This window comes from Salvelinus fontinalis, chromosome 31 (assembly GCF_029448725.1).
Source record: "Salvelinus fontinalis isolate EN_2023a chromosome 31, ASM2944872v1, whole genome shotgun sequence".
Lineage (NCBI taxonomy): Eukaryota > Metazoa > Chordata > Actinopteri > Salmoniformes > Salmonidae > Salvelinus > Salvelinus fontinalis.
Genome location: NC_074695.1, coordinates 43,125,131 through 43,134,893, shown reverse-complemented (window position 1 = coordinate 43,134,893; position 9,763 = coordinate 43,125,131). Strand labels below are relative to the sequence as shown.

Below are 9,763 nucleotides of genomic sequence, written 5' to 3'. Positions count from 1 at the left end.
TAACATAAACATTTGCATACACATTTATATGAAGAAAAAAAGAAACACACAGAAAAAGAGAAAGAGGGACACACAGAGACGTGGACAGACAAACACAAAAAAGACAGACAAAAATATTGTCAGGGGAGCATTTCGGAATACCAGCACATAGCACGTAAAGTCGCGTAAAAGAGCAATTCATCACTTGAATTATGTGAGGAAAACTAGAAAGAAAAGCACACGGAAAACTACAGTTGAAGAAACGGTGCTACTGAAAGTCAACGACACGTGCTTCTTTCCTGTTGTTGAAAAAGGATTTAAGATGGGGTCGCAGTGTGGAGGGGGTATGATGGATAAGGGGGTGTCTGTTGGCGTTAAGAGTGTTAAAGGTTAATGGGGTGCGTTCAGATTAACAAGATGAAGCTGCTGATGATGCCTCTTAAAATAGTGCTTGTTTGACAACATCGTCAGTTTAAAGCTAGGATCACTATCAAGGATTAGAGATTAAGGTCACAAACAGGGATTACGGGCTAGGCCGGGGTTACAGCTCGGAGTTGATTAGAAAACCATAGGTAAGGGCGATGATAGGTCTGTTGAGGTATGTAAGAGCATGGATCAGTGCCTGTGGGGTTATGATATGAGTTGATTATCGGTAAGAGTAGTTACTGCTGACATGAGCGAGTTGTGTGTGTCACAGCGAGCAAGTCACCTTGCAGTGGCATTGGCCGCTGGTCTTGTTGCAGTCGGGGTCCAATCCTTTACTGGCGTCACAGTGGCAGGGCCCACATGTTGGAGAGCCCCACCAACCACGTGGACATTGGTGGTCAATCCTACACACACACACCGCACGCACGCACAAACACGCATACAGTGAAACACAAACACACAGTGAAACACACACACGCACACACACAGACACACATGTTAAAGGCCCAATGCAGTCAAAAAATTTGATTTTCCTGTGTTTTGTATAGATATTGAACAAAAATATAAAGGCAACATGTAAAGTGTTGGTCACATGTTTCATGAGCTGAAATAAAAGATCCCAGAAATGTTCCATTCGCACAAAAAGCTTATTTCTCAATAAATGTGGTGCACAAAATTGTTTACAGCCCTGTTAGTGAGCATTTATACTTTGCCAAGATAATCCATCCACCTGACAGGTGTGGCATATCAAGAAGCTGATTAAACGGCATGATCATTACACAGGTGCACCTTGTGCTGGGGACAATAAAAGGCCACTCTAAAATGTGCCTTGTGTTGTGTTTTGTCACACAACGCATTGCCACATATGTCTCAAGTTTTGAGGGAGCGATTGGCGTGCTGACTGCAGGAATTTCTCTACCAACGTCGTTTTACAGAATTCGGCAGGACGTCTAAACGGCCTCACAACTGCAGGCCGCGTGTAACCACACCAGCCCACCTCCACATCCGGCTTCTTCACCTGCGGCATCTTCTGAGACCAGCCACCCGGACAGCTGATGAAACTGAGGAGTGTTTCTGTCTGTAACAATCCCCTTTTGTTGGGAAAAACAAATTCTGATCGGCTGGGCCTGGCTCCCCAGTGGGTGGGCCTGACTCCCAAGTTGGTGGTCCTATGCCCTCCTAGGCCCAGCCATGGCTGCGCCCCTGCCCAGTCATGTGAAATCCATAGATTAGGACCTAATGAATTTATTTAAATTGACTGATTTCCTTATATGAACTGTAACTCAGTAAAAAAAAAAAAATTATTGCATGTTGCGTTTATATCAGTGAAAGAGCTGTTTGAAAAGATCGCCTGGAATTTCAGCCTGTTTTGGTGGGATGGAGTTTTGGCCTGTCTGGTGACATCACCATGCGGTAAATTAGTTAATAGACCAATAAGAAAGAGAGTTCCAAACCTCTCTGCCAATAACAGTTTGTTTTCCGTTTCCCCTCCCCACTCAGGCCACTCCCAGACAGTCCTTGCAAAATTCTTATTTGAGAAATTGCTCTTCGCTAAGAAGCTATTTTGGTTTCTTTTTAATAACCATTTGAATTGAAAACGGTCACAATAAGGTACTTAACTGTTACCCAGAAAAGATTGGATATTGCGACAAAACACCTGCATTGGACCTTTAAAAGTGGCAGTTCTTTTCAGTTTCACTCCCTGTCTGCTATATAGGCCACGGTGTACTTCCCAGAGCACATCACAGTACCTAGATCAAAGGGAAGAGGGCAGGAAAGATCTGACACCTAAAGCTGGGAGAGATTTCACATGGGGGCGGGGGTGATGCCCGGGTCACAGATATACACTGTGTTTTATCATCACAGATAAATGTAAGTCTTCTCTTATCCTCTCCTGTGGATTAGGGCATATGTGAGTGAGGGGGGGGGGAAGGACAACAAAAGCCACTTTGACAGAGCAGAGCACCGCCGAACACTGCTGCCCTGCTGTCTCAACCCTGCTTCAGCCTCAGGCACTGCTGCGGTGTACTGTTACGAACATTAGAAACACAGAGAGACATTTGGAATTCGGTCACACCGCCGGGGCTCGGTCATCTAACGTCTCCACAAGTCACAGATGTATAACATGATGTTAATAGCTAGTTGATTTATAGTTGATGTGTGGTTGACTCACTGACCTGTGCTGACAATACCGGTCGTCGTGGTTGATCTACAGTTGCTCCACAGTTGAGGAATAGTTGCTGTAGTATGGTTGGTCTATAGTTGTATGTACGGTTGACAGACTGACCTGTGCTGACAATACTGTCCGTAGTGGTCGTCTCCACAGTCGCAGATGTATCCGTGGGATGAGCTGGGCTTCCTGTGACACTGGGCATTGTTCTCACATGGGTTCAGCTGGCACGCATCTTTGCAGCCCTTACCATAGAAACCTACAACACACACACACACACACAGTCATTACCATGGGAACACACCCACATTTTAATATAAAAAGATCAGTCCTTTGAAAAGGACCATTGAAGCCTAAAACAAGCAGAAAGCTCTGGACATTCGTGCGTGTACACATACTACACGCAACAACAGCTTTCGCACAAAAACATACATAGCGTTTCCAGAACATAGCCCTCGCGATAGAAACCTATAGAAAACAAACAGCAAAACCATAGAGCCATACAGTCCACGAAATCTATGGTGTTTCGCTGTTTTGTTTTCTAGGAACTCAATATTAAGCGGCCATCGTCTCAATAGAATTCTCACACCATTTTGTACACCAGATAAAACAGCGGGAAAGAATCTCCCCATAGAACCAGCTGAGTGCTTTGAGCCGTGAGCCTGTTTCTGCGAGCAGCTCCTCGAAAAGAAATCCCTGGCAAAGAATCCCGCGCCCATTACACGACGTCCTTGAACTCGCCGTGTAAGGATATCAAGAAACTGACAAAAGACAGAGACTTTGGCCTTGATCGCATACAAGTGCACACAGTGGCACTGTCCTTGCGGTGGGAAGCTACTGGAGTCTTAAAGCCTGCATTTTGTGTTCTCAGAACATGTGTTCTCTGACTATGGAGCGGTGTAGCTTTTACCCCCTAGCCATCACAGTGGCTCTGGGTCGATACAACTGAATCTGTCGAAAGAAACACATTTTTTATTGCGCCTAATTATCCTGTGCATGGTAACACACACACATTCACACACACTAGCCGCCTCACACAGCACCACACTAACAGCAGATGTCCTTGTCTGTCTGTCTGTCTGTCTGTCTGTCTGTCTGTCTGTCTGTCTGTCTGTCTGTCTGTCTGTCTGTCTGTCTGTCTGCCTACCTGCGTGCGTGCGTGCGTGCGTGCGTGCGTGCGTGTGTGTCTGTATAGTACATAGCGTGGGAACAGTGCTGTAAATGTTGTCCTGTGTGTGAGCCGAGCCGTTGAGCTAATTCAACAGGCGTTGCACCGCCACCGTACTGCCACCGCACCGGCGTACCAAAGATGAGAGGGAATTATTCAGAGCACCCCTGGTATGATGAAACTTTGATTTGTCTCCCCCTGACACCCATTGGCCTGTTTGATATTTAATGCTCATTTGGCTAACGAAAGCCATCGCTGCGGTACGTGTCCACTACAGCGCCGTCTTAGCCATCTCCGACAAACCCACTTGCGCGTGCACTGTATTTGACGATCTCTCTTTGTTGCCACGCTGCGCTAACAGGGAGGGGTTGTTTGTGTTAGTTGGGATGTCTGAGCCTCTCCATTTCCTCTCCTCCCCCCACGGCGCTCATTGCTTCCTCTCTCCCTCTCTGCCCCCCCCCCCCCCCGCTCTTTCTTCATCACACCTTTCAGCAAATGTTCTTCCCCTTTTAAGACGTTTCACTTTGTAGTTTTGTGCAATTTGCCGACAGAGGGATTAAATGAGGTCCTTTCACATGCATATACACGCGCACACTCTCGCTCACAAACTCTCTCTTGAAGTATCTTACCTGGTTCGCAGAGACAGGTGTGGCGTTCCCAATCATCACTACAGCGGCTGTAGGGCGGGCAGGGGGAGGAGACACAGGGGTTGCCAACGCTACAGCCCGTCTCCACTTTGACAGCCTTGGACGGGTGGGGCAGGAGGGGGGCGTCCGGTCGCACCCCCAAACGAACCCCCTGACAACACAGACGAATTAGGTGTCAAACAGAATCTTGTAAGAGCATAGACCATTATACCATACATAACATACATGCTAACACAAAAGGTCTATAAGAGTCCCAAAAATAATTATGGGCAGCGGGTAAGATACCTGGACGCAGCCCCGTATCCCATTCTGCACCTCCCCCGAGCCCAGGACTCCGCCCACATGAAGGTGTTTCACCTTCAGCCCATGGATCTCATTCCCCACTATCACTGTGCCCTGGGAGACAGGGAAGAGAGAGAGAGATAAAGAGAGAGGGAGAGAGAGAGTGTGAGATAAAGAGAGAGGGAGAGAGAGAGTGAGATAGAGAGGGAGAGAGAGAGATAAAGAGGGAGAGAGAGAGAGAGAGATAAAGAGAGAGGGAGAGAGAGAGAGAGAGATAAAGAGAGAGGGAGAGAGATAGAGAGAGAGAGAGATAAAGATAAAGAGAGAGGGAGAGAGAGAGAGAGAGAGAGAGAGAAAGAAGAGATCAGTCAGTCCGTTAACAGACGCTCTTATTCAGAATGACAGTCAGTGCGTACAACTAGATGTAGTTAGAGAAAGAGAGGGAGGAAAGACTGAATAAGTGAGAGAAAAGAACAGAATAGATAGAAAGGGTTGGACAGGTTCGGGGATAGAAAGAGTGACAGACACAGACACATAGCCAGGCAGAGAGCCATTACACTGGCTTTAGAATTGGACGTTGGGATTACCGACCGACAGGATTACAGGGCCAGATTAGAGGCTCAGATTTGCATTGAGACGTCTGCACTGCGATAGGGTGTTATTGTATCACCCTTAGGCGCAGATCCAGGATCAGTTTAACCGTCCCCCAAATAAACCCATTAAATCTGATTTCAGAGCAGTGAGTAGGGACAATGTGGGACTCTCACCTGGAAGAGGCCGAAGTCGAGGCGGACAGTAGCCACGTAGCGCGTCTCCCTCCCGCTGCGGACGTCTCGGAGCTCCAGCTGCAGGTCATGCCAGCGTCCGTCGCTCACCTGCACCTGGTCCAGACGCAGGCGCACCGGCCGCGTCGACCCCTTGGTCACTGAGAACACCAGCTGACCGCTCACCAGCTGCCGCGGCAACACAGATACATTGGTGAATACACAGAGTAACCCACATGTAGATGACTGCACACGTGTTAACATAGCATGGTTTGGAATCCCCGCAGGTTGGTATTACTCCAACATAAACTGACACATTTACAAAGACAGACAGACAGACAGACAGACAGACAGACAGAGATAAACTAGTGCAGGTAAGGCAGCACAGGCGTGTAGAGACCTGGAAGACCAGGCTGGTGTACTGTCCGGCCTGTGCCTGCAGCAGGGTGCCATCCCTGGCCCGCGTCCTGAACACCAGCCCCAGGTACCAGGGAGTGGAGATGGTCACGTCATTCTTCAGGTCCCACCAGAGGGCACTGTTTCCCAGGAAACGATGTGGGTGGGGCATCACTTTAGGGGGGGGGGGGGGGAGAAGGACTAGAGTCAGTGAGGTGTGTGAGTGTACTGTAGGTGTTCATCACAGGAGGTTGGTGGCACCTCAATTGGGGAGGACGGGCTTGTGGTGACGTCTGGAGTGGAATCATTGAAATGATATCAAATACATCAAACACATGGTTTCTATGTGTTTGATGCCATTCCATTTGCTCCGTTCTGACCATTATTATCATATGTGAGAAAAGCCTATACTTGATACGTATCGGGACTTTGGTTGAACTACGACCGGAAGTGACTTTTCATAGCAGATAAGGAGAGCATTTTAGCTAACCCAAACCCTTCTCTTGACCTAATTCTCCTAACCTGCCAGGTTAATTCTCCAAACCTCCTAGGTTAATTCTCCTAACCTTCTAGGTTAATTCTCCTAACCTGCTAGGTTAATTCTCCTAACCTGCTAGGTTAATTCTCCTAACCTTCTAGGTTAATTCTCCTAACCTGCTAGGTTAATTCTCCTAACCTTCTAGGTTAATTCTCCTAACCTGCTAGGTTAATTCTCCTAACCTGCTATAGAAAAGTCACTTACGGTCATAGCTGTCCCGAAGTGGCATGTTTTTAGGGAATCTCGGTAAGTTTCAGTGTGTTTCTCACCATGGCTGCAGTCCTTCCCTCCAAAACCTAGGGGGCAGTCACATGAGAAGGTCTCCCAACTCACTCGGCACGTTCCTCCATTCTGACACGGGTTGGATTTACAGAAGGGCGACTTGGCACTGCAGCCTATCAGAACCGGAGAAAACCACCACGTTAAACAAGCTCACCCAAAATGGCGGCTTCCGGTACATCAGAGGTGAATGCTCATTTCCACTTCAGTAACATTTTCACTTTGTCTCCCAATGACAGCAATGCATGACGAAGATAACACTTTACTGAGGTGAATGTTAGGCTTGACCTCACAGTGTGGCACAACCATACAGACCAGGGAGAGTTCCGTTGTTAGCGATGTATCCAGCCAGGTCCAGAAGACTGTTGTCGATGTGGAGGTCTTTCATACAGCCGATAAACTCTCGGGTGTGGAACGGAAAATTATCTGGCGTGTTGGGCACTCCGCCCAAAAACAAGGGACCGGTGAGATCCAGAGATCTGAGGAGGAGAAATAGAGAGAGAGAGAGAGAGAGGGAGAGATAGGGAGAGGGAGAGAGAGAAAGAGATAGGAAGAGAGAGAAAGAGATAGGAAGAGAGAGAGATAGGGAGAGAGAGATAGAGAGATAGTGAGAGAGAGAGAGAGAGAGAGAGAGAGAGAGAGAGAGAGAGAGAGAGATAGGAAGAGAGAGAGGGAGAGAGAGCGAGAGAGCGAGAGAGCGAGAGAGAGAGAGAGAGAGAGAGAGAGAGAGAGAGAGACGAGAGAGAGAGAGAGAGAGAGAGAGAGGGAGAGAGGGAGAGAGAGAGGAGAGAGAGAGAGAGAGAGGGAGAGAGAGAGAGAGAGAGAGGTGAGAGAGAGAGAGAGAGAGAGAGAGAGAGAGAGAGGGAGAGAGAGAGAGAGAGAGAGAGAGAGAGAGAGATAGGGATAGAGAGAGAGAGAGATGGAAGAGAAGAGCACAGCATTATTAGATGTTGCCCTCGTCCTTTATCCTTGTACTTTCCTCAGGACTTACAGAGCACAGCAGTGATGTGGTGACTTGTCAAGTCTAGACAGGGAGAAGAGGCTTAAGTGGCAATGCTGAATGGTTAACCCTGACACTGACTTGCAAGTCACGCATACGTGTGTGTGTGTGTGTGTGTGTGTGTGTACGTGTGTGTGTGTACGTGTGTGAGAGAGAGAGAGAGAGAGAGAGAGAGAGAGAGAGAGAGAGAGAGAGAGAGAGAGAGAGAGAGAGAGAGAGAGAGAAAGAAAGAAAGAAAGAAAGAAAGAAAGAAAGAAAGAAAGAAAGAAAGAAAAGAGACAGACCCTGGCAGTAAATTTCCAAAAAACTAAAATCAGGATTTTCCAAAAATAAAACAGATGTCAGAAACACAAATATAAATTCACCCTGAACAACACCATAATTGAACACACAAAAAATGACACCTACCTTGGTCTGACCATATCTGCATCGGGAAACTTTAATAGGGCAGTGAATGCACTCAAAGAAAAAGCCCGCAGAGCATTGTATGCAATAAAAATGAAATTATTCAAAATCAACATCCCAAGTAGAATTTGGACCAAAATATTTGACAGTGTAATCCTACCAATAGCTCTTTACGGAAGTGAGGTTTGGGGGCCACTTAATAAACTGGACTTTAAAATGTGGGACAAACATCCAATTGAAGCCCTACATGCAGAATTCTGTCGGAAAATCCTACAAGTCCAGAGAAATACACCAACTAATGCATGTAGGGCAGAATTGGGCCGCTTTCCAGTAATAATGAAAATACAGAAAAGATCATTCAAATTTTGGCTACATCTAAATTCAAGTCCAAATTCGAGTCTGCAATTTAAAGCACTTCAAACCCAAGAGCTGAGCCCAGAAACGAGCCCTCTCAGTCAGCTGGTGTTGGACCTAACCAACCAAGCTGACACCAACACTGCTTCAAAAGAAAGAATTCCAATAAACAAAATCATGAACCAATCAAAGGATTCATATATACAACATCGGAAAAACGAAACAAAATCCCAAAGCAGACTAAATTGCTATCTGACCCTAAACAGAAAATATGAATTGGCTGATTATCTCTACTGTGTCAGAGATACGAAGCAGAGACAGATCCTTACCAAGTACAGGCTGAGTGACCACCGATTGGCAATAGAAACCGGCAGACATAAAAAGACATGGCTACCCAAAGAGGAGCGTGGTCACTGCACGACAGGGGAGGTAGAAACAGAGATGCACTTTCTCCTTTACTGTGATAAATATTCCTCACCAAGAGATTCATTATTCACAGAAATGACTACATTTATTCCAAATTTTTACTTATTAAACCCAGAGGAAAAACTAAAAATACTCATGGGCGAAGGAGCAATGGCTCCTCTTGCAGCCAAATACGTATTTGCCTGCCATAGCCTGAGGGACACTGAATAATAACATCTGCATAGTAAGCAGTAACTTACTTATTATTACCGTTATTGTTATTACTATTATTATTGTTGTTTATCATTCCAAATAGTAGTGGTATGGGTGGTAATGGTAATGATAGCAGTTTAGTGATGGTGGTGGTGGTAGTAGTGGTAATGATGATAGTAGTTGTAGTACTGATGTAATGGTGAAGATGACCGTTATTTAGTTATAAGTTAGTTATAGTTAAAAAGTGTATTTTACTTTTACATTTATTACATTACATTCGACTATTGACTGTTACCATTTTATTGTTACTATTTTTATATTTAATTTTGTATTATTATTTACTGCCATTCTATATTATTATTTGTCATTGTTTATAATTTTATTACAATGTATATTGTATACATTGTTGCTTTGGCAATATTGACACAATGTTTTTCATGCCAATAAAGCAGCTTGAATTTGAATTTGAAAATTTGAGAGAGAGAGTGAGAGAGAGAAAGAAAGAAGGAGAGAGAGAAAGAAAGAAGGAGAGAGAGAGCGAGAGAGAGAGAAAAAGAAAGAGGGAGAGAGAGATAAAGACAGAAAGAGAGAGAGAGAAAGAGATAAAGAAAGAAAGAGAGAGAGAGAGGGAGGAGAGAGAGAGAGAGGAGAGAGAGAGAGAGAGAGAGAGAGAGAGGGAGGAGAGAGAGAGAGGGAGGAGAGAGAGAGAGAGGGGAGAGAGAGAGAGGGAGGAGAGA

At 45.8% G+C, this 9,763-nt stretch overlaps 1 protein-coding gene across 1 annotated transcript in view; it reads right to left on the bottom strand.

Annotated features, from left to right (window-relative positions):
- LOC129829320 (cadherin EGF LAG seven-pass G-type receptor 3-like) overlaps window positions 1-9,763 on the bottom strand; it is a 52,582-nt gene that overhangs the window by 24,276 nt on the left and 18,543 nt on the right. The window contains exons 8-15 of the mRNA XM_055890997.1: window positions 6,965-7,128; window positions 6,640-6,765; window positions 5,837-6,006; window positions 5,440-5,625; window positions 4,676-4,786; window positions 4,373-4,541; window positions 2,693-2,834; window positions 689-809 (exon numbers count right to left, since the gene is read on the bottom strand). Of these exons, the coding sequence (XP_055746972.1) occupies window positions 689-809; window positions 2,693-2,834; window positions 4,373-4,541; window positions 4,676-4,786; window positions 5,440-5,625; window positions 5,837-6,006; window positions 6,640-6,765; window positions 6,965-7,128 (1,189 nt within the window). The remainder of the gene's footprint in view (window positions 1-688; window positions 810-2,692; window positions 2,835-4,372; window positions 4,542-4,675; window positions 4,787-5,439; window positions 5,626-5,836; window positions 6,007-6,639; window positions 6,766-6,964; window positions 7,129-9,763) is intronic.